We start from the raw sequence: 23,810 nt of genomic DNA on the forward strand, positions 1-23,810 counted from the left end.
GGGAACTTTTGTACAAAGACAGAGTGAAATCACTAATCTCAACCGACTTTCCTCCTCAGAGTTAAATGACAGCAGTGATTCCAGTCTCATGTCAGTCCACAAAATATGAAGCTACATCTCGTAGATGAATAGCTTAGCTTGAGCATGTTACGTTGCAACATTTCTTGGCGAAGCACAATGACTTCTGGAGTCTTGTTATCCTAGGGAAGTTGCCAGGCAACCAGTGGAGACTAGGTAATCACTACTTCCAGCCAAGAAACAGACCAGCAAGTACCTCCTTGATAAATTACAACTTCACATTCTCATACTTTGGTTTCACAAACAATAAGTAACAATAAGTTACACCATGTTAATATGTCACCTTAAAGGTTCTGGTATGCAGATCATCTTTTTTTTTTAAACTTTATTTGACTGCTTCTTCATTACAAAAACATCACAAACAATAAAAATAAAAACACTAACTCTAGCATACAAAGAAGATCCTCTGCAACTCTTGGCAAAAAGGTCTCCGATACTGATCTTAATATTATTGTCCTGCATAAATTTACATGCAGGTGTTTCTCTCTCTTACCTTGTCATTTCGCTCACAAAGGAACTTCAGCCTCTGAGCTCTTTTGTGCATGAAAACACCGTCCAAGTGACCGGTCTCCACAGAGCGGATCTCAATGGCCTTTTCTCCCCAACCCATGATCTGGTTTGAGCAGATGTGAGCTGGAGAGCAAAGTGTAACATTAGTACTGGACAAGCTAATTAAAGTTTATCTATATGATACACTATGTACGGTAAGTTATGTCCACGTTGTTGGGTTTGAATCGTACCAACTGAAGTGGGCATCTCGCCCCACTGCAGGACAACGTCCTTGATGATGCGTCCATAGGTGTTGACGTAGACGCCCTCGTCCTCGTAGCACAGCAGCATCTCCATTCCATCTGAGCTGGGCAGGAACACGATCGCGTGTGGAGTCACATGACTCTGGATCTGTTTCAGATGAAAATAGAAGGAATAAGCTCCGGCAGGTTTCATACCTCCTACAACGCTGCTGTCTGACAGTTATAAAACTTACATGAACAGGGATATAAATGTCATAGTTGTTTCCAGAGTCCACATCGATAGCATGGAAGCCAGCGCAAGAACCATAGATGACCTTCAACCTCTGACCTTCCTCCACTGTCAGGTCAACCAGGACAGGCCTATGTGGCAAGTCTGCAAAAGACTGGTTGAAAGGGGTGGAGGGGGTTTGCAAGCAGAAAGTGAGCGTGAGCCGATAATAAACTTGAATGCTCTTCTGCTTGACTGGCCTTGCATAACGAATCCACCTCATAGGAAAGGGGAGACTTACCTTGAAGGCCATGAATTTGTGATAAGGTTTGGGCGCCCAAGCATACACTTCCACCGCGTTCTTCAAAGCAATCACCAGGAACTTTATCCTCTCATATTTCACTAGACAGAACAACCACAAGGCCATCTGACATTAGACACTTGTAATTAATAATTCACTGTGCCGAATGCATTCATCAGAATTTGACTGGAGTGGAATAGACAGCAGTGATAAATAGCCATCGTCTGTCACTCACCCACTTTGTAGTGTACGCAGCCCTCCATCTCCCCCACTGTGGTCCAACCTTGCTTCTTTTCCACCTCAGGGTCATTGTGGAGGATCTTATTCCTCAGCCACGCCAGGTAGTAGACACGCACCTTGTTTTTCTTGCCTTAATAGACACAGAGGGACATAAATTATAAATGAGACTACAATAAAGCAGTTCTTTAAATGCATTTATAGTGCGGTAAAGACTATCTTTTATATTTTCAAAATGTGCACATCATACAGAGGTAAGTTGTGAGATATATGATTGAAAATCCATTTTATATGAAACAACGTATTTTCTAGGATTTTACTGCTTTATAGTAAATGACAAACTGTGAAGCATAATTATTGCTGCTGATTGAACACGATGACTGCATGTACCTGCTTGTTTATACCAAGTGGTTGTGTTGTTGTGTCTAAAAATCTGACAAAAGCATCAGTGCTCGATTAAATGTCATCGCATTTTTAATATTAGTACATTGCTTGAACTAAATCCGCTTGACATTTTAATGAAAAGGGAATTATCCATTTAAAAACATACTACAAAAATACTGAAAGACAGTGTATGTCTATAAATATAGCTTTGGTCAATATCTACAAGCCCTAATATACCTTATTTCACACAAATAAAATCAGCATTCCTATGATTTTGAAATGCAAAGTCAAAATGTAATGTAAAAGTACTACTCTGAAAAAATCTGCAGCATCAAGCATCCATTATTTGGCATCCCATTAAGAGAGCGGTCTAATGCCAAAAACACAGACGACCTTAACCAACTGTAGTAGAAGCAGACAAGCAATGAGCAGCAGTTATGACCTGATATGGTGATGAGCAGGTTGAGGCCCTCTAGGACATCCATCTGTTGGAACCTGCGGGAGTTGATGAGGGGGTAAACCTTGCCCTGACCACTACGGTCCAGCAGCTTCAAACCGTTCTCTGTTCCCACCAACAGGTTCACACCTGGAGACACACACGTACGAATAAATAGCTTCTTCATTTGCATAAAATTAGTTTAATTACCGTCTCTCCTCTGGCCACAGATAAAAATAATTTCACATTATACCTCTGACGCAAGTACTGTGCATCTTATTTTGTCTGCTTTCTTTTTCGATTACCATTTCAACATCACGACCTGCTGCAACTCCACCACTGTAAAGTAACCTTTCCCTCTCAGTACACAGAGTCATCATGGTATTTATAAAAAACAGATTGTGAGAAGAATCTAGAACTGATGTGATAAAAATTGCTTTGAAAATGAAAGTACGGGCACAATGCTCTTGTATGCTGAGTTATTAATGTCACAGCAGATCTAATTTCAAAGTCACTTGTTTTAGTTTTAATAGTATATGTGACTGTAACTCTGCTGGAGCGGACATGTAACAAGCAGTAAAATAACAAGGGTTAAATAATTAAGCTTTTGGAGAGGTTCAACAATCTGACTAATTTCTCTGTAGTCTATATATGTGTTGAACCTGAGCCTGTTTACTCTACAGATACACCATAACTTTAGTGATACAGTGAGTCTGAGGTGTTTAATCTCTGTACTTTTCATTTACTTTTTTGCACTGATAAGTATTGAAATAGTTCTCACCCCAAAGTGCAGCACACAGGATCTCAGAGTTGAACCTCTTCTTGTATTTGCGGATCTCCGGTGTGTCGTTAGGAGGGCGTGTGTTGGTCGGGTTGACATTCACCATGGATCCTTTTCTTACCTCCATCTTCAGCTGCTCAAATCTGGAGCCTACACATGGAGACAGCAGCGAGAAAGGCTTAATCACAGAGGGCACATACCAACCAAGGCAAACTGGAACAAGACATAAAATCAAGGCACAAATGTTCCATTATTCCTCTCCATTACATGGAAATAACAGTCTATTTACAAACTGCATTTTCATAGAACTTATGCAATGTAATAGGAAATCTTCTCAGGCAAAAACTCTTTTCACTGCACAAGAAAGAACATCAACAGATGACATAATGAACACTTTTTCAGTTAGCTGTAGCTTCCTTGTTCAATATTCAACACCTCAAAGCAGATGTTGCAAGACATCTGAAAAGCATCTGACTCACCAGTGATAGACATGTTATCCCCTGTACCTGGTGACTGGTACATGCCCAGATCCACAAAGGTGGTAAAGGAGGACTTCCCAGATGCCTTAACCAAACCTCTGGACTGATACTGGTGGGGCAGAATGGATACATGAGTAGGATAGTGTTGTTTAAATCAATCGTCAGTCATGTCGGTATAGATTTTATTTTGTCTGACAAAATGTTAAAAATTATATCCTCTGTGCTTCATTAAAACAGTTTTAAGATGTATATTACTGATAACAGTGTGCTAACAAACTGAACTGACTGAAGTGATAAGGGTGGATTTTATGACGGAAATCATGACAAATATGGAGCACATAAAAATAAACCGGGAATATAGGACTGATATACTTAGCATCAGCGAAACTTACATCATAAACAGAATCCTTCCCTGGAGAGGAGTGAGTGGCTGAATCAGTGGGGGAGTGGGAGGGCTGCACCACATCTGGCAAGTTAGTGTATCCATTATGGCTCCGCTTCTCTGGGGTCTTTCAGGTAAAATACACACACAGAATGCCATGTATTATATAATGACACAACAGGCTTATATCTAGGCCAATCTGCTCCACCGATTACTGGATAAGATGTGTGGTGGGCCCACAGTAACCACGAAGTAAATGTTTTGCTTAAAAAGTCAGATTAATGTTCTAAATGCTGTGGTAACTAGCACATTGTTGTGTCTATTATGGCACTGATGTTCCATTGTTAGTTATACGCAGCTGTAAAAGTTTATCTAGAATTTTGTTCTGCGTTCTCTCACTATCATCTGACATGGATACTTCCCAACTTTATTTTTTAGCAAAAACTGAACATGCAAAACTAGGAATGTTTTACTGCCACATTAAAAAAGTTACTAGTTTAAAAAAGGGAGAAACATAAAGCACTGCACTTTTTGAAGGCCAAAGTCTAAAACAGTAGTATCTGATAGATGCTCTACAAAAACCTGAACTTGCTACAGATAGAAGAATGCTGTGGACAAACTATACCTGTTCTGGGTTTGAACAAGCGGGTAGGCTAGGGTCTTTCTGTGTGGTGTTTGCATTTTCTCCTTATTCTCCCAGTTGCTAATGCTTCCTCACAAAGTCCAAAGACACGCAATGGTGGGATAATTAAGGACTCTAAATTGGCTGTAGATGTGGGTGTGAGCATGAATGTCTGTCACTCTGTGTTAGCGCTGTGATGGTGACCTATCATGTGTGGATCCCACCTCTCACCCACTGTTAGCTGGAATAGTCTCCTGACCCACTACAAAAAAAAAAGCGGTATAAGCTAATGGGTAGATGGATAATTTACGTCTTCTGTTTATTCCAAAGCATATCTTACACAAATTCAGGATACATAAATAAGGGACTGCTACTGTTGTAAAGTGCTGAATTTCTGTTTCAGTCAGAGAGACTGGTTCGAAAACTTACTTTAAAACCAGAAAGCATAGTTCCTGTATGTGTGACAGTAATCAAAGTTTTTCCCTGTGTGTGCACCATATTGCAGTTGTCATTTTATTTACAATGACATACAAATAAATAACTCCGCATCTTTTCCTGGAATTCAGTAGTATAAATATAGCCTGTTACAAATGCTCTCTTACTGGATATTGAAATACACACTTAGAACTATTGTGCTTTAGCGAAGGTAACAAGTCTCCCGTTCAACTCATTATGAGCCTCCTGAAGGATGTATACTGTCATGTGTCTGTCACTATCAGCAGCTTAAAAATATCCACCAGTCTAACTGGGGTTGGCTTAAGGGTGGCTTTTGGCAATCTACAAAATAAAAAAATAAAATTGTGAAACTCAAAAATTCTGACAGTTACCAACAAAAGATGTGCACAACCCAGAAACTTTATCTACATAATATTACTGTTTATTGAAGGGAGACTTGGCACTGTCTTTAACATCATAATTTATGGTTAGGGCATCTACATTTATCAGACTTAATTGTGGGTATATGGAAAATGCTTCCACAACACCACCGAACAACAAAATGGACAAAGTGCCCTTGTCTTTTCCTGCTTTATAATATTCTCTGACACATATTGTGTTAATTTCTCTATGAAATCACAATGCATTTTCAGCCTCATTACATATACAGATGACTCACTCTCTGCACCAGCATGGTCTGATCCCCATAGCCTCCAGCTTGCTCTCCTTCTCCCCCCTCACCCTCGTCTTCATGAACCACCATGGTGTTGACTGAATCAGTGTCTGCGTCCCTGTGACTGCGATCACAACAGGAACAGAAGTCAAGGATGACACAGGATCAGGCCAGTTTTGTAATGGAGCCGATCCAGTATGTAAAGTGCAACATAGTTTTACAGAAGTACTGAACTCTTATTCAAAAGTAAAGTTGAAGCAAAAGAAACAAATATTGGTTTCCTGAGTTGTCAGTATTTGATGGTGTTAGTGTTACCGATCTGTGGGGCTTTCTTCCTCTTCTGCTCCCTCGCCACTCTCGCTTTCTTCACTACTCTCGCTGCTCTCTGAAGAGGAGGAGTAATCATTGGCCTTGACTGGGGGCCTTGGTGGCTCCTCAGCACGCTCCTTGGCAAAGAGGCCATGGTCCTGCACACGTGACCACAGTTTACTTTATGAAGGCAATTTAAAGACATTTTAAACATAATGCCAGCTTTTCAAAAAAAGCAGCAAAAACTTTAACAGTAATATATGCACGACTACTATTGAAGACAATCCAAACACAATTTAACATGAGGGGTCATCAGGAGGATGAGCTCAGAAACAGTCCCAACGTAAGTGATTAAAATGATTACAAGGTTGAGTGTAGGGTGTCCACATGGTAACAGAGTAAATGCAAACACAATTAAAAGGCTTTTAAAGAAAGAAAATAATTTAATTCAAAGACAAAACATGATTTACCCCATAAATGAAGACAGTCTAGATCATGCTTTTAATTCTCTTTGAACATTATACAGCCAAACACAAATACAAAGTCATGCATGGACACGGAGCATCACATAGCACAAGAAGACACAGTGATACTAACCTCCCCTATAGCTCTCTTGTAACTCTGCACATTTGAGGTAAAGTCAGTAACAGGGATTTGAAAAGAGGAGAAACATAAGGGGAAATAGCAATGGTGCCTTAAGTGTAAAGTTAAAATGAGGAGAAAATTTTCAGTTAGTATACTTTAAGCCATTTTACAGAACAAGTGCATCAAACTATTCTATGGCTTAATAGTAATGTTAAAAGTAGCTTCATAAGTAGGGGAGAGTGAAGGGTTGACCATAATAATGTCTGTTTGACAGAAACACTTACAGCGGGGCGCCCAGGACGGGAGGAGGTTCGTGACTCCCCTGGCTTATGACGACTATCATGGGAGAGAATGGGTGAATCCATTTTGGAGGAACCTGAAAATAACATTGTACAGTTTAGTTATGAATCTGAAATTAGACTTCCTGCGAAGACAGTCTGCTGAGAAATAGCATTGGGGAGGCAGGGACTCACTGAGGATGCGATGCCTCTCCAGGGAGCCAGTCTGAGGCAGATTGGAAATGATGTTCATACTGTCTCCTCTCTCCCAGCGATCGTTGCGGCTGAGATCTGGATTGCTGCCATGGGGATACAAATCAGTCAACTCAAGTTGTCATTACAGCTCACCATTATTTAAAAGGCACTAATTTACGGACGTATCGGTTCAAAGCATTTGGCTGTCTTCAGTACCTGGCTCTTACTGGATGCCGTATGCCAGATGTTAGGTTGGTGTTGAGAGCTGTGGCAATAGAAGCTGTCCTCTGGGGAATCTAAGGACATTAAAATCATATTCTTACAATTATTAGAATTTTGCAAAAATGGTAGCTTAGAAAGTCAAAACAGCCAAACATTTATTAAGCAACAGTAATTTAATAACTGGCTGACAAAGATGCATTTTTGCATCTTGGTTTATTGTATCTAAAAATAATCACATAAAAATAATGCTCAAGTTCAGCTCCTCAAGATTTTTTCCTAGATGTAAGCAAATGAGAACAAAGCAACACCATGACCAAGCAGTACCGTAAAACGGGGCTATAAGGGACAGCTGGGTAATAAGGAACATTTTTCCGGAAAATGTTTTAAATGTAATTCTGTGGTTTTTATGTTGAGCAGGATGCGGTTTTGTGTTGTTTTTATCAATTAGCCATGAATTCTTAAAGAAATCTAGGCAAGTTGGAAATTCCTTTTTGCTTTCCTGTAGATAGAAATGTCCCTTATTACCCAGCTGTCCCTTATAGCCCCGTTTTACGGTAATTGGAAAAACTGCTTAAAGTGAAACCTGAAATGTGAAAGTGAGATTACTAGTTCAGTGTTTCCCCTGGGTTGAAATGGCTGTGAGGCGGTGGGGTTTTAGGCAAGGGCCAGCTAGCGGGGGAGACCGGGGGAGAGCAGCCGCGGACCCGCAGAGTTAAAAATGACAGCTCCGGTGGCTTGGTGCTTTCCGTTTTTTTTTTTGGGCGCGGACCAGTGAGGCGACAATTTCGGCAAAATTGTAGTGAGGCGGTGGCCTATACCAGCGAGGTGGCCCGCCTCGTCGGTCATATAGGAGGGGAAACACTGTAGTTGTAGTCCAGCTATCTACAATCTTGCACAATGCTGAGTGGATATGAGAAATGTGTTAAATTGAAAAGTGGAGTTATCGTTTGATGGGCACAATTAATGCTGAATCAAAGCCAGCCACTGGATCTTACCTTGGGTGGGAGCTCTACATCTGGCAGGCGGATCCAGGGCCCACGATCCTCTCTGATTTGATGTGCCTGTGGTGCTGGGGTTTCAGAAGTGGGGTCCGAGTTCTGACGCACCAGCTCTCTAGAGTGGATGGGGCGGGGTGTGGGGGTGAGGGAGGGGTCCTGGGTGGGGAAGGCGGACATAGTCTTAGTGGGCTGGTCACAGAGGGACTGGGAGCGAGGGACAGGGGCAGCATAAGGCTTTAATGGAACCAGGTGAGCCATCTGGAACTGTAGAGGACAGGAGCAGCAGGGACAGCAGCACACCAGGACGGAGGAGCAGCCAAGCGGAAGGAAGTACGCAAAAGGCAGTCGGAGAAGCAGGCCGTACAGGAGAAGAATTCATGATTGTGTTTGTATGTTGAAGTGAGTTTGTGGCATGTGGATAACAAGTGGCAATGCATGTGTGGAAAGGAAAAGGAGAGAAAAGAAGACAAAGAAGGTGTAAATAAGGTAGCACAGACAATTCAGGGTGGAGAAGCTAAAGAATTAGAGAAAGAGAGGCACAAGCACTTGTGACTTCTGCTGTTCTCTTGGAGAATTTAATTTATTGAATTTTAAACCCACCTTGCCCTGCCCCCCTTGGGGTTCAACTGGCCTCTGCATTGGTGGGGTCTGCACAGACTGGACCCCTCCTGACTGACTGATTGAGTCAGAGCGTGACTGGATGGCAGTGTCAGAGACAGTGGTGCAGATTTTAGGTGAGCCTTGTCTGTTAAGCTTACTTCGTTCCTCCACCTGGATTTAGGACAGTGAAAGAGGGAATTAGTCTGCAGTGCACCAACTTGTGAACGTGGCATGTAATCCTTCAAATGCAGGTAACACTATTACCTCACGGGCCCAGGTAGGTTTATTGTTGGGCTCCAGGTTTTTGTTGTAGTGATAAAGCTGGGGCTTCTTTTCTTGCTGCTGTTGTTGCAGAGACACCAAATAGGCATGCTCCTGCTGCAGCTGTCTCTGCAGCCGCTCTGACTGACGCTGTTCCTCAAGCTGCTTGCGCTTGTATTCCTGAGCAAAAAAACACAATGCAGTCAATATGTTGTCAGCCTTAAACTGGATCCAACAGACACACCAGGCAAGGTTGTAACTGAGCCACTTGCTTTAACTAAAGGTTGATGTTTGAACATTTAACTGTGCAACACTGATTTCAGTCACTGAACTGATACATTTTTTGAGCTTTATCATATTTATAAACTCCTATTTTAGTACATTATATAATTTTAAGTCCACATGAGAAGAATATTGATCATGTCTGTAGCTAAAGCTTTTTATGTTCTATATTCAACCATCTGCAAAAATGAGTCAGTTGACTTATTGGTTTTTCCATTGTTGAGTTGTAGGCATGGGTTTCCAAGCCTTTTGAGGGCCACTGCATTCATAGGGAAACAATAAATAAAAGAAAAATGAAAGCTCCAGAGGTTAAGGAGTTCCCACAATGAGTCACAACCATATAGGCTCAACTTCACACTGTTTTTTTAAGAGCGGAGATTAGATCTAGTAACTACGTGACAGCCTGGTATGAAGTTGTATTGATGAATGTAAACAATCTTATGTACACCAATTAAAAAATATTTTCCCTGAGTTAAATACTTGTTCTCATTTCATCTTATTAACTGCTTAAACTGCAAATCATTGTGGGCTATTATGATCATAGAATGCTATTCCTTTATGAAGGTAATAAGGAGGATGGTTTTATAATGTAATAGACGAGACCCAACTGTCTGTTGTGAACAAATAATTGCTCTGACTTTTGCTGAGCTCCTTTGTTCCTGCTCATGCCTCACTACCCTAAAATGTACTAATTTCCCAATGAAAAAGAGCTTCAGAAAAGCATTTTGTGTTTTTATTAAGTTTTTTTTTTAACTGAGCAGCATATTGTGGCTGACTGTACACTTCCTGCAGCTGTCAATCACATCTGTCTGATGGCTCCTCTTGATTTGTGCTTTCTGTTAGTTTTCATAAGATTTTTTGAAGTGGATTATTGAATATTTGATTTACACTGCACAGTACCTGCTATTATCTTTACAACATCTAATGAAATTATAATGAAAGGCACAACAGGAAGGTTCTTACTGTGAAAAAGCTGCTTGAAGTGTTAAGTTTGCATTGGCAAATTTAATTAAAGTAGCGGGAGAGGAACAGTTCATCACTTGTAGATGTATTATACAGTTGGGAGCTAACAACAGGAGGGTGGCTTACATCTGCTGTACACAATGGAAGTATTACTTGAACTGGACAATACTTCAAGATACTGCTCCACATAGAGTTGGTCACAGGGCATATACTCAGAAAAATTTTAGGTTCACAGCACTGTTTCTTAAGGCTTGTAGTGCACATCGTCTCTGTTGTCCCTGAACACAGCATTGACTCCCTAAAACTGCAGCAGGGGCAGTGGCCTGTGGCTAACCCTGTGCTGTGGTTCCTATGAAAGCATGAATACACACAGGTGTTATGTGTGTGCGTGTAACCTAGGAGGGATATGTGAAAAAACAAAGAGTTCAATCCAAACGACAGCAACTCCTACGCTCCACAGGAGGAAGCTAAAGCAAGGATGCCAGGAATGTGGTAATTCTACCTTTCAATGTAGGCAACACAGACGTATAAACTGCCAAAAAATGCCCAAAAACTAGATCATTGCATGCTTTCTGAAAGCATTTTCAGGACATGCAATACTGTAGAAATGGCAACAATATTTTGAAACATGTAGAACAAATTTATGTCAAGGTCTTGCACACCTTGAATCTACTTATTAGAAATTCAAGGTTAGCTTTTTGAATTTGTTTGTAAAACTCAGCTGACTCTACTCCACCGTAGAGCAAACACAAACAGACATGATGTAACACTGCAGTATTTGTTGTGATGAGAACAGAAGCAGCCACATTGACATCTACAGTATAGGTCAGTGCTGATCATTTAATCTCTTTTACTGATGCGGTACTATCACCAAGAGGTGGACATGGAAGCCTCTGCAGTCAAAGTAAGAGATGATTAAGGAGTACTAATGACTAGTTACCATTAGCAGTGCCTGCTCCTGAAGCAACTGCTGCTGGAGGATTTCTAACTGCCGCTGCTCCTCTTCTAACTTATGTCTGATAAACTCCTGAAGAAAGGTAAGAGGAAGGAATGATAAGCATTAAGATAGTAAAAATGAAAGTATATTGGGGAGGGGTTGAAGACAGAAGCAGACAGGAGTTATGTAATATTGTTCATATGACAGAAACTATGTATTAACCTGGTAAGAAAATTCCACAATTCACACAGTTAGTATTAGTAGCAAAACATACATTCTGTCACTGTTTACAACAATCTAAAGAGAGAAATAAATGTGAACATTAAAACATACCACCACTACATACAGACTGCCATAAATTGCTAGACTTTGAATAATTAAAGTATTCAGCAGCACACTATGACTGTTGTGAGGTAGCATACTGACATAAAATCAGTATTTGGCAATACAAGGTGATGATGCCAGACTCTTGTGCTAGTGAGGGTAGACTGGAAACAGAGCATAAGAGATGCAGAGAGCTCACCCACAGAAAACTCATCTCTGAGTAAATACACTAATTTAGACCCTTGCTGCTATGGCAACCTACTCATGGAATTTCACCACCAGAGCAACTTGCACAGTGTTTCTGACAGACACGCCTACACTCCACACTGATTGGCTGATTGCAGCCCCATGTCTCCTGTGGTTGGTTACCTGCTCTCTCTCTGCCAGCCTTCTATCTTCCTCCCGTCTCATATCGTCAAGTCTCCGATGGGGACCCTTTTCTTGCTGCCTCACCATCTCTCGCTCTTTCCTCTGTTGCTGGGAGAGAAGGGTGACAGGAAGAAGAGAAATGAGCAGAGAGGCTACAGTTGTAAATAGGAATTAGCCTGCTTGTAAGCAAATTCTCCCCTGCAAAGAGCTGGGAAAAAAAGCACTAAAGGAAGCAGGAGTGCAGAGTAGAGAATAGAGGCTGTGAGTCATTCTCACAAACATGCACACACCTATAGCATCCCAATCAACTTCTCAGTGTGCTGTTCTGATTCAGACTCAAGTGACAGCTCCTCGCTTTTGACAGGTAGCAGTGTTTAAGGGACACCGAAAAAGATTTGTTCTTTATGGTGAAATCAGAGTCTCGAGTTTAGCAGTGCCACAAAACACTCATGACTACCCAGTTGTTGACTGCACTTAACTGTTGGACAAAACAGCTAGATGAGACAGCGATGAGGTGGAGGTACATAAGGGCAGTAGAACCTTACTGCAGTAAAATATCTTCCCAATACTGCACAATGCTTATAGCAACAATAGTGCAATTATGTGTGCCTCATTCAAATCCTGCATAAGTCCTCAGAGGCTTCACAGCTGCTGACACTTTGTAGGCAGCCCAGCAATTAGCTAGGTTATGTAGGTATGTCTTTTAAAGTCTTGAGTTGCATGCTCTCGCTCTTCATAAATAATGTCTAACACAACATTTTGTCAAGTCTATACTGCAAGCCAATTTCAAAGCAAGTTCAGATACTCAGTAGAGAAGATGGTATGTTGATTTGGAGGATGCAGATTCAGGGGAAGTAAGAATTTTCAACTGTACATCAACACCCTATGTCAGCAGCTACCATATTTAACTAATACTTGTATGTACATTGTATAAATCAACATGCAAAGTAAAAGACTGTTCAGGACAAACACATTGTGGTTAAACATAAAACATAAAAGGATAACAGGACTGCTTAGCCTAGCGGCGCTAGACCCAGCTCTGACGACGCAAGGGTCTAGTTACCCTCGGAAAGCCTCGAGGCTGGATGCTCCTAAAACTGGCCGACGAATCACCATGAAGTGTAGAGTCAGAAGGCAGGCGTAACTAAGTGATGACAGAGGCGCGACGATTCTGACAGAAACAACCAGAAACAACTAGCCTAGCCGCGCTAGACAACCCACGGCAACAAATTTAATTCTCGGCCAGGGTCGACAACAAAAACGACAACAGTCATTGAGCTTCATTAGCACCGACTCTGAATAATCTTTCTGCTAACATGTCTGTAATATACTTGAGCTTCACCCATTGACTGTATAAATAAGGCTTCACCGAACTCCCGCATCCTCTGATTTCCGGTGCTCTAGGAACTACGTCAGCCTATTCGTTGCGCTGATTGGTTGTATACCTAACCAATTGCTGCAGAGTGATTTGAAAGAAAACCTTTTAGCCCGCCTCCCTCCCTGCTGAGGGTAACTAGACCCTTGTGTCGTAAGAGCTGGGTCTAGCGCGGCTAGGCTAAGGACTGCTACATGTCATGAGCAACCCAGACAGGAGATGGCCAACATGTGATCATAGTTTGGTTCTGTATATACAGAACCAAACTATGATCACATGTTGGCCATTTATACTTTTTCAGTATAAATGTCTAATTTTAATCTTTCATTTGGGAAAACAGTGAAGTATATTGTAAAAATAGCATGCATATAATTTATAATGCATTACAACAGTTAAATTAACACATACAGTCTCCAGGGTTAGATAAAACTATTAGACAAACTCAAAGACCGATGAGTGGTCTTAATGTAGAGAAAGTCTGAGTCTTGAGCATTCATATAACTTACTTGTCCGCATACGCCATTAGGATAAAACCACCTTTTCATGCCATTTTTTTTTTACAAAAACTATTCTGTCAAAACACCTTGTTCTAAGCTACAAATCATCCCATTTAAGTGAATATTCATAGAATTAACAATGAAAACCTCAGAGCTACACTGTCTTTCACAGTTTTCACAAATTTTCAGGGAAGGTCAGAAATGGCACAAGAAGCGCCCAGATTTTGGCAGTGATGAGGCTAATATTCTGGATCCACGGATTTGTTAAAAGATTCCGGTATCATTGCGATATAGCATCGCGGCGCCACTCCAACTGTGACAAGTGAACGTGACGTCAGCTGCCTGCTGATGATCACATGATTGCAATCCTACTAGAAATCCACCGCTGCAGACATATCAGGATTTATCCGTCGGAAATCATCCAACAACTGAGCACCCTTCGGGAGTACTGTGCTCTTTGACTGGTTTTCTTTTTATACATTCAATTAGTTACAGAGTAAAAAGTTAGTATTAGGGACTTGATAGTGAGCAAAGAAAAGGAAATCACATACAACTATTGTAGTTGAATGATAAGAACAAGTGCATAGACATTACACACAAGGAACCTCATATTTCCATTGCATTGTTTTGCTTTGAAGTAAAAATGTTGTGTTGAATAATATATTACCGTAGTAAAACTAGCTTCGAGCAAAATGTGCAGGATTACAATGAATTACAAAATCAAGGTCAATTCTGAAAGCAAATCTGAGATGCTATTGTTCTATCCCTGACTGAATACAATGTGTTTGCATTTTAGAAATGGATACAACTGAATCAAAACAAACACCAGATAACAAAAACACAATGATAAGCAGCAAGTTGGTTGTAAAAATTTGGAGTAAATGCAATATGTAACATTACTATGAATGTGTATATCTAAAAAATAGACGCTTATTTAAAGGGGAACTTTGTTTTTTTTTTTCAACCTGGGGTCTGTTTTCATATGTCATTTCATACATGTGAGTGATGGAGAAATGAATTTTCAACATAGCTCCAGTATTTAGCCAGGCAGGCAGCTTAGCTAGCGAAAAGTATGGGGCAATTTGCGCGCCCCCCCCCCCCCCCGCGATAGGTCGCGCCAAAACTATTTCTTCCAAAAGCATTAGCTCCCTTGTTGACCATTACCTCTTCAAGACGGCGACGCTGTTCCTTCTGCTCTTCAATGCGTTTCTGCCGGTCATGCAACAGTTGCCTCTTGTGCTCCTCAGGATCCCGGCGCTGAGCTGCCAGTTGGGCCTGCTGCCGCTTGTGAGCCTCCGAGCGCTCTTTGTTCTCCTGCTGCAGACGCTGGAAGTCCCGCCTCAGGGTGGACTCACCAGGCACATTAAGGATTGAACTGAAGATATTGAGGGAGAAGATTTTCAAGGGATCATTGTCAGAGAGAATCCAAGTCAAGGATTCACATTGCTTGGACAAGGTGCAAATACCTTGACTCGCGATCATCTCCACGATTTTCATCCTCTTCATCACTACCACTGTACTCATATTCTGTCTCTTCTACAAGAAAAATTTAAATACAGAGAAGTCAAACCATTACATGAAAAAATATTGTGGCAAACAAACTGACAGTATTCTTCTGTTGAATAGGAATGTTGGATCTTTTGAGGCTCTTTCCATCTTATTTGCCTACCTTTTTCTCCCCGTTTCTTGCGAGTACGGTCAATGTGGTCTTTGAGCTGAATTCGGACTTGCCGCTCAGTGGGCTGGTCCCTGATGAAGGAATGCTTGAGCAGCTGCTCTGTGGATGGCCGGCTAGGATATGTCTTCACAAGACAACCCTCTATAAAGTCAATAAATTTCTTGGACCTAGAGGAAGGAGGAGGTCAGAGGCCGATAAACTTGAGAGGGAGAGCTGTAGGGCAGGGAGACATCAAACAGCTGACAGTTGGGCCAATATTGCCCACAATCCTGATCCAATAGTAATTATAGATTCATGTGGGACAAAGTCTATGTTTGGCAACTTTGTGCTAAATTAATTGTATTTGCATTCAACTGATCATGCAACTGAGTCCATCCTTCACCTATATTTTTATATTAGCATAATTGTTCAGTGACATCTTCTTTATGATTAGAATTGTGAACATTGTGAAAGAAGCATTTCATTGTGAATGCTGTGTGACCATAAAGTCAGCTAAATGGGTGTAAATAAGCAATGAAAATATATAAATAAGCAATTCAAGAAAAGATAACAGGATGGTTGTTAGCTCACCATTTCTTGGACTTAAGTTTTGGAGGGGGATTCCTGGGAATGAGAAAGAGGGCCCTCATCGGGTGCATGTCACACAAGGCTACAGAAATGAAGGAGATTATGAGAGTTAAATCATAAATCAAAAAGCACATCAGGATAAATTTAATGCTAGACAGAATATCCTCAATGCCCAACATTGTAGTTTGGAAATAATACTCGCCACCATTGCATGTTTTCTGTATCCTAAAACATGGTTACAGCTGCTGTTATCCAATCTTTCCTGGTGCCTCAGGCTGATTGTTACATTGAATGTAAGAGCAAGGACTGTGAGTCATTGTGTTCCCAGCGTAGGTAGGTAGCTAAACCTGACTGGTTAGCTTTAGAGTTTCACAGTAAATAGGCTTTTGTAACACAGTCTTTTGGACATATGCAACGTGACTGAGACAGCCAAAGGCAAACAGAAAAAAATAATTTCAGCATTTTATGGGCCACATTAAAACAAGTAGAATCATGCATATACACATAATGTGTGCTTCATATAACATGCATTCATTTAAATCAATGGATCATCAACTGATGAGGCTGTTGGCAGTTTGGTCAATATTCTGTCAGTGGAAAGGATTTAGAACACAGAGTTACACACCGTCATCTCATTTAGTGCTTTACCACATACCAAGAGTGAGCTGTTCTGTTTGTTCAGAATTCAGCTGATCAATTATACAGACAGGCCACAAGCTCTGTATTTAAATGATTTACCTTTTCCCGCACTGCACTGAAGGCTTTGTTTTCTTTTAACTGTATGTGTACCTTAGGTTAAATTGACTAAAACACCAATTGCTGGTGTTTTTAGAAATGTGACAGCTGTAACCATATAACTCAATAAAACATGTTTAGCTGCTCCAATTAAAATTATCCGCATAAAGAGTAAAACAACAAGCAAGGCCACTATTAATGATGGTTTTCATCATTGATTAAATCAGCAAACTTAAGACAGGAAAAAAAACATTTATCCTGTTGTAATAACATAAATGGTAGGTTATCTTGTTGCATTATATTCCTCAGTAGTTCTTGACGCAATATAGCTACATTTTCAGAAATCATATAAATATGGCCAGGTGCATGCTGGTCTGCAGCAAGTCTGTTGTTATCTTTCAGTATAAAATAATCAGTTTGAAATGATTTATTATTCTGCAAATACTAGCTTTTTATGTGTATTTATGATTTATTTAGACCAATAAAATTAGCAGGTAGAATGCACTAAGTGCATTACAGTCCACTTAGCTTATCTACAGATAAGTGCTGATTTTTTTCCCGTTACCAATTGATAGTTTCAAGATTAGGTATGACTTCAGTTATTCAAGACTTTTTTTTCCAATATCTACTGTCATATTATTTTTTCTTAGCAAAGTATGGCAAAATATAAAATTATGCATTTATAATGCTTTTAAACAGCAGAATTAACCAATTGACAACCCTGCTTCACAATATTTTCTTTTGATCAACTAATCAATTCACCAATGGCTTTAGCAATACTACTAAAAACAGTTAATCGGAAAAACAAAGAAAACAGCATCTTTTTAGTGGAAACACTGCTCAGTAACCAGCCTGATGGAATGACTGAATGGAATGAAATTAATGAATGTACACGCTGCATAATTTAGAATTGTACATCAACACCAGCTTGACAGTCGGCCCGTATGCCCTATGTCTTTCACAGCAACAACAACCTGGTCTGAAGGAGCTCTGTTATCGCCACCAATGATGTGAAAAACTCACTTTCAACCATTTAGAATTTTCTGACAGTGTCACTAATTTTATTGAACTAAATAACTTGACTCCACAAACTTTAAAGCTTGAAGATGCTTTTGAGACATATGATGCAAATAAAAATACTCTGCTTGTATCCCCTCAAAAATGGTTATTTATCTTGTACGAAATAAATAAAATGACATCTACTGCTTTTTTCTCATTGAGTGACCTGATTTGAAAATGGAGAAATATTAATTTCAACAGTTCAACCACTGGACACATTCCATTTTCAGTGTGTGCACTTAAGGGTCCACATTTTCTTAGTCTTCTATAAGTCTCATATTGGACCATGTTTGGCTTCCAAATTACTCACAAAAATGTAAACTGTATGTAAATGCCTTAAACTAACATTAAAAGTTATGTGGGAAAAGCCCTCTAACCTCAAACTCTGCACCTCCATTACTCTACATAGGTAAATGTACAAGTACATTCAACCATGCAGGCTATTTGTGCTGAGTCGCGGTGGTTAACACAGACATTCTTTACCAGACTTCCACAAACATTTTAGCTGCTAGTCTTCAGTGAGATTTTTGTTGTTTCTTTGGTTTCACACCAAATCTCTAGGCAGACACATCTCCCCACTAAGCAGACCAGAGAGAACTGTACAACCAGCCTCCACAGGCCAACTGCCAGCTCACGACTACACTACCTTGATTACAGTGAGTCAGCTGTCCATCTGAAGACACAGACAGCAAGCCCGCATATGCAAGACAGACTCATTCATGAGGTCTTTTAGAATGGGTTTTGAGGGGATGAGAAATTATACGTTGCATAGTACATAGATTCACCAACATACAGGTGAAATAGGCGTGGGAAAGGAGCGTATAGACTTACGAGGTGCTCCCTCCGCCATCTCGATAGCTGTGATCCCCAAGGACCAAATGTCACTCTGAAAAACACAAAGGGGAACAAGTCAGTGTCTATCTTTCTTATGTTCTTACAGCAGAGTGCATACACACAAACACAATGCTGCTGTGGTTACCCTGTAGTCATAGGTGGAGTCGGGGTTCTCATCACAGGCAATAACTTCAGGTGCCATCCAGTATGGTGTCCCAATGAAGGTGTTTCGACGTCCAACTGTCCTGTCCAACTGAGCACTTACCCCAAAATCAACTTTAAAAAGAGGAACCAGAGAAAGAAAACTTAAAAGATGGTCACAGATCGCATACAGTAGACCTACATCAGCAAAATGAATTTAAATGATTTGACATACCGAGTTTGACCTCTGCATTCTCTGTTAGCAGCACATTTTGGCCTTTGATGTCTCTGTGGATAACTTTATGGGCGTGGAGGTGAGAAAGGCCCTGTTCACAGACAAAGAAGTCAAAATAGATCATTAAGTAGTGACCTCTACTGCATAATTGTTTTGACTGATGCAGCTATAGTTTCTCACCCTTAGGATCTCTCTGCAGATGTATGCAATCCAGTCCTCCTTTAGAGAGCTGCCCTTAGTGTTTTTGACCAGGTCAGTCACTGATCCTGCCCCACAAAACTCCATCACCAGCTACGTGCAAACAAACATAAACTTAGCAAGCACAAATAATGAAGCGTGCTGCTATAAAACCATCAGAACAGGTACAAAGGTACACATACCCAGAGTTGGTCATCGTGTCCTGGTGGACTCTTCTTTACAAAGGCACCGTAGTACGTGGCTATGTTGCGGTGGTGGCTGTATTTTTTCAGCATGTTGATTTCTGCTTTGATCTCCTCTTCTTCCTCCTCTGTGACATCCATCACCTTGATAGCAGCCAGCTGGCCAGTCTTCACGTGACGGCCCTGATTAAAGAACACGTTGGATCATTGTCACAGAGTTTAGTAGAGTTTCAAATGAACCTTAGACTTTGCATTTCTAAAACTCTTAGTTTTGCCCATTAAGTGTAGCTTATTGCTTCTTCACATTTCACTGTTATTTTACATTTTCCTGTAGTAGAGTCTCTTATCTTCTTGTCATCACCAATAAAAACTTACTGACAGAGCAATGACTTACATCTACTATAATCATAGAAATGATGTACAGAACCTGGCTAAGTCATTGCACAATGATACTTCAATCTCCAATATAAATCCTGATTTTTTTGGATGCGATATACACATCATAGCGCACCTTGTACACCTGTCCATATGTCCCATTGCCGACAACCTCGACCAGCTCAAAGATTCCTGCTGGATCCTATTGAAGACAGAGGGAGATTAATTTGTTGTACAACATACAGACATTCGTGTATTACGTCTTGGTAAGCCATGTCAGCTGAACATTTTTAAGCAACAAAAAGCCCCATGTTAAAAAAAAAAAAAAAAGAATAATTTCAGAAAAATAAACTTCAATTCAATTTGTCTTTTCCAAATTTGGAAAAAGAAAAAAAAAATCAAAGATTAGACTAAATGCACACCACATTTATTTTTGTTTTTTAAGTGGGTGATGCTTGCTTTGTTCTTCTTTGAATCCTCCACATTTACACTTCAATGCTGACTCTAAGTGGAGGTTGTATTTCATGTTGTTACACTCATGTTTTTCAGTTAAGAGTCATCCATAAATACTGAAATTCTACTAAACTGCAAGCTCTTCTAGTAATTTCTGCAATCTTACTGCTGTTGTAGTGGCACAAAGGCAAAATTAAAAGAAGTCTAAACACAAAACACCACTGACACACTGCTGAGAACACAAAATAAAACCAGACCTACATAATGCTACAAGTATTTTTCTTTTCTGTGTACCATCATTAAAAGAGCATGGTTGTAGATGTACAGACTCCAGAATGTCATATAACGGTTTCTCCAGTGTACTAAAGCAAGTTTAAATTCAATATTAAGATTCCATTTTTCCACACAAATCATCTTAACTCAATATTCCTCAGCCACCCACTCACTACCCACCCACAAAACTTCACATGGAAGAAACAGACACTTACATACTTTAAAAATTGATACTAAATTAGATACACAAAGATGGACTCTGTCAACATGGACAAAACGTCTTTTTTTGTATTCGTACATTTTATGTTTCAGTGCCGTGAACACATTTTCACTCACACTAATAATGAGTAGGTTGCTTTGACTCAATTATGCAACCCCCTCTCCCTAGAGACAAGGGAAAATGACAAGCAGTTCCACTTTCATGTAATTTCAATATGGCTTTAAGAAGATGTGTGGGTGGAGAGACTGCTGCTTTGGGTTTAGAATGTACACCATGACCTATCCTGCTTTCATCCATTTCCAATGATGGGTTTTCTGCTTCAACAAGGAGGGAAAGATCTTCCTTTAGGAATTTAAGTGAAAAATAGCATATGTATGTTACATATCTTATATGTATAGAGGATACACTGCAAGGGCTTTATCCACATTTTCAAAACAAAAACACACAGCTGATGTGATAGCACAAACACGCGGGACAGATTTCGAAGCATGTTATGCATAAGAACACAAAAGAGAGGGGACTGTGACGTAAAGTCGGAGGCTAGAGAATGATGGTATGGAAGGGAATAATGTAACGATAGAGTGGGTGGCAAGGCAGAGGCGGTAGCTTCACCCACCTCCAGCACAAAGAGTGGGATGAGAGGAATGAGGTGATAGAAAGGGGAAGGGTACCGTTATGTTCGAGGAGTAGCACCAACAATACACAGTCGAACAAAACTACAATGGTTACAAAAAAAGGAAAGGTAGTGGGAGGGGAAATCTACACTCAGCCTGCATTAATCATAAGAACGGCAGCACTGACACTTTATGTGGATATTATGTCGTCACATTAACAGGCCAGATCAATACAGTGGAGAAGAACTTCAGTGAACAACGCAATTAAATTACACAAATGTCAAGCTGCAATAAACCTGTTGCAAAAACAACAACCTCAGTTCAATGTGGTATGCACTTCATTGGTAATGGTCCAGGGGGAAGTTGACAACACATTTCCTGCAAGGATTTCAACTTAGCTGACAGTGGAAGTCTTTAAACAAGAAAAGAAGAAGACTGCTCTATCTGTGGTTACACAGCTGCAATAATCATCAAAATCTCAAACACTTGCATTTCCTGAATATCATTAGAGAACTATTTCCTGGTAACGAGTTTTTCAAATTGCAAAGTATGTAAGGTCATTAGCACAATGTTAAATAAAATAAACACAGGACAAAGGAGAAAATGTAGTTTGCAATTTTTTAACCACTTCATTTTCAATTTGTCAGTGGTGGTTCCAATAAAGCTTTGTAAAGTGTAACACAATCATAGTCAGAGCTTTCATTAATATTACAGCAATCATCCATCTTACATTTACGTAATGTTGTTTCTGCCAAACATAGTCACTAAGGAGTATCTGACTGCAACAAAATAAAATCATAAGACTAAATTTCTCATGAGGTCCATTTCCAGAGGGCTGATGTTTCGTGCTAATCAGCATCCTCTCATTACACTTTGAAAGCTTCTGTTTAAAACTGAAAATGGACCATAAAAGTCTTGTTCCAATAGTTTTCACTTTAACAAGAAAAAGACATTTTTTTCACTTCCTGTTGCTACTAAATGTGGAACTTCTGCCACGCGTAATCAGTATAATTATCCAGTTTACCTGGTTCTACCCAGCGCGATTGGCACTGGAATTAAGTGTTTTTGCACAAATGATTTGTTGTTGCCTGTGTGCAGTCAACTGTTGTTATATAATGCTGGAATCCCTCCGTATTCTGTAGCAAGTTTCTTGAAAAATACTGTGATTGAGCCACTGAAATGTTTTTTTAATGCTCTAGCTGAACTTTGAAAACGTTCCCCTAAGAGTGGGTCTCTGTTTTGCTGATCTCCTTCACACGCACAAAACCCAAAAGCATGCAGACATGTGGATGACGCAGCGCCCAGTCCTGCCAATGGTTTCACACCATTCCATTATCCAACAGGTGATGGTAACACCCCAGATATGCTGCAATGCACCAACAAAAGCGGTTATCAAAAAGAATGCTAGCTAGTAAACACGCTGAATTTAAAATATTCAAAATCACCTCTGCAAATGTTTTATGAAGAATAAAACCTATTCAACACTTTTGGTAGAGCTCAACGGTACACACAATGCGTGATGGTGAGTCACACGGACTGTAAACATAACTTTACTTCTTTGTAATGTTTTTTATGGGTACCCTTAAAATGGGCAGTTCATAAAATGACACTTATCTCCAGTGGTGGCTGGCCATGCAGATTATGGTGGTGAAACTTCTTAATAAAATGGAGGTAAGCATATTAGTTTGTATACAATTAAAATGCTCCAGTTTTTCAACAACAATAAAACTGCCAGGACAGCGACCTAACCAATTAGCTATTGCTAGCGTAACGTTGTTGACAAGATCCTTAACCAGCTTCCCACCAACAAATGGAGCCAATTGCATTCAGTGGTATACATATATAAACAAACAAACATGAAAAAAACACGCTTTTATTATCATATATGTTGACAATGGTGGGGATTAACTTTACCATGAGTCAACCCTGCTTCTCTAAAACTGTTGGGCATAGTGTTAACTAGTTTACTGATACTGGATCTGTACATATTATTAGTTTTTATTCTTTTTATTTTCCTTTCTGTAGTGCAATAGTCAAGCATTACTCCAATTTAGGTTGCCAAGTGACAAATTACAGTGTAGTTTTTTTAGAAAACAGTAAAAAAAAATCAGGTACTCTGTGCCAAATACAAAAAAAAAACGACTGTCAGACTCTACTGACACAAAAGACTTAATCCGAGAACCCAATTAAGGAGTTTTATTTCCATTCAAAAATGATAATATAGGTATCTTCTTACATTTCTATTTCATATAGATTGCATTATATAGAACTGGGTCACTGCTG

General features: G+C 40.0%; 1 protein-coding gene across 3 annotated transcripts in view; it reads right to left on the minus strand.

Annotated features, from left to right (window-relative positions):
* Window positions 1-23,810, minus strand: part of mink1 (misshapen-like kinase 1) — a 32,410-nt gene that overhangs the window by 5,734 nt on the left and 2,866 nt on the right. Inside the window, exons 2-31 of one of the 3 annotated variants that reach the window (XM_051937626.1) lie at window positions 20,104-20,169; window positions 19,593-19,775; window positions 19,393-19,503; window positions 19,213-19,303; window positions 18,982-19,112; window positions 18,834-18,888; window positions 16,212-16,290; window positions 15,633-15,808; window positions 15,430-15,499; window positions 15,128-15,338; window positions 12,092-12,199; window positions 11,402-11,488; window positions 9,220-9,396; window positions 8,956-9,126; window positions 8,353-8,511; window positions 7,352-7,431; window positions 7,136-7,239; window positions 6,947-7,038; window positions 6,675-6,698; window positions 6,084-6,235; window positions 5,775-5,892; window positions 4,049-4,165; window positions 3,657-3,765; window positions 3,178-3,327; window positions 2,403-2,546; window positions 1,575-1,709; window positions 1,340-1,440; window positions 1,064-1,213; window positions 819-978; window positions 572-711 (exon numbers count right to left, since the gene is read on the minus strand). In XM_051937626.1, the coding sequence (XP_051793586.1) occupies window positions 572-711; window positions 819-978; window positions 1,064-1,213; window positions 1,340-1,440; window positions 1,575-1,709; window positions 2,403-2,546; window positions 3,178-3,327; window positions 3,657-3,765; window positions 4,049-4,165; window positions 5,775-5,892; window positions 6,084-6,235; window positions 6,675-6,698; window positions 6,947-7,038; window positions 7,136-7,239; window positions 7,352-7,431; window positions 8,353-8,511; window positions 8,956-9,126; window positions 9,220-9,396; window positions 11,402-11,488; window positions 12,092-12,199; window positions 15,128-15,338; window positions 15,430-15,499; window positions 15,633-15,808; window positions 16,212-16,290; window positions 18,834-18,888; window positions 18,982-19,112; window positions 19,213-19,303; window positions 19,393-19,503; window positions 19,593-19,775; window positions 20,104-20,169 (3,651 nt within the window). Of the gene's footprint in view, window positions 1-571; window positions 712-818; window positions 979-1,063; window positions 1,214-1,339; window positions 1,441-1,574; window positions 1,710-2,402; window positions 2,547-3,177; window positions 3,328-3,656; window positions 3,766-4,048; window positions 4,166-5,774; window positions 5,893-6,083; window positions 6,236-6,674; window positions 6,699-6,946; window positions 7,039-7,135; window positions 7,240-7,351; window positions 7,432-8,352; window positions 8,620-8,955; window positions 9,127-9,219; window positions 9,397-11,401; window positions 11,489-12,091; window positions 12,200-15,127; window positions 15,339-15,429; window positions 15,500-15,632; window positions 15,809-16,211; window positions 16,291-18,833; window positions 18,889-18,981; window positions 19,113-19,212; window positions 19,304-19,392; window positions 19,504-19,592; window positions 19,776-20,103; window positions 20,170-23,810 lie in introns of all 3 variants that reach the window. The other 2 variants (XM_022188692.2, XM_051937625.1) reach the window with 2 other exon arrangements.

This window comes from Acanthochromis polyacanthus, chromosome 17, assembly GCF_021347895.1.
Source record: "Acanthochromis polyacanthus isolate Apoly-LR-REF ecotype Palm Island chromosome 17, KAUST_Apoly_ChrSc, whole genome shotgun sequence".
NCBI lineage: Eukaryota > Metazoa > Chordata > Actinopteri > Pomacentridae > Acanthochromis > Acanthochromis polyacanthus.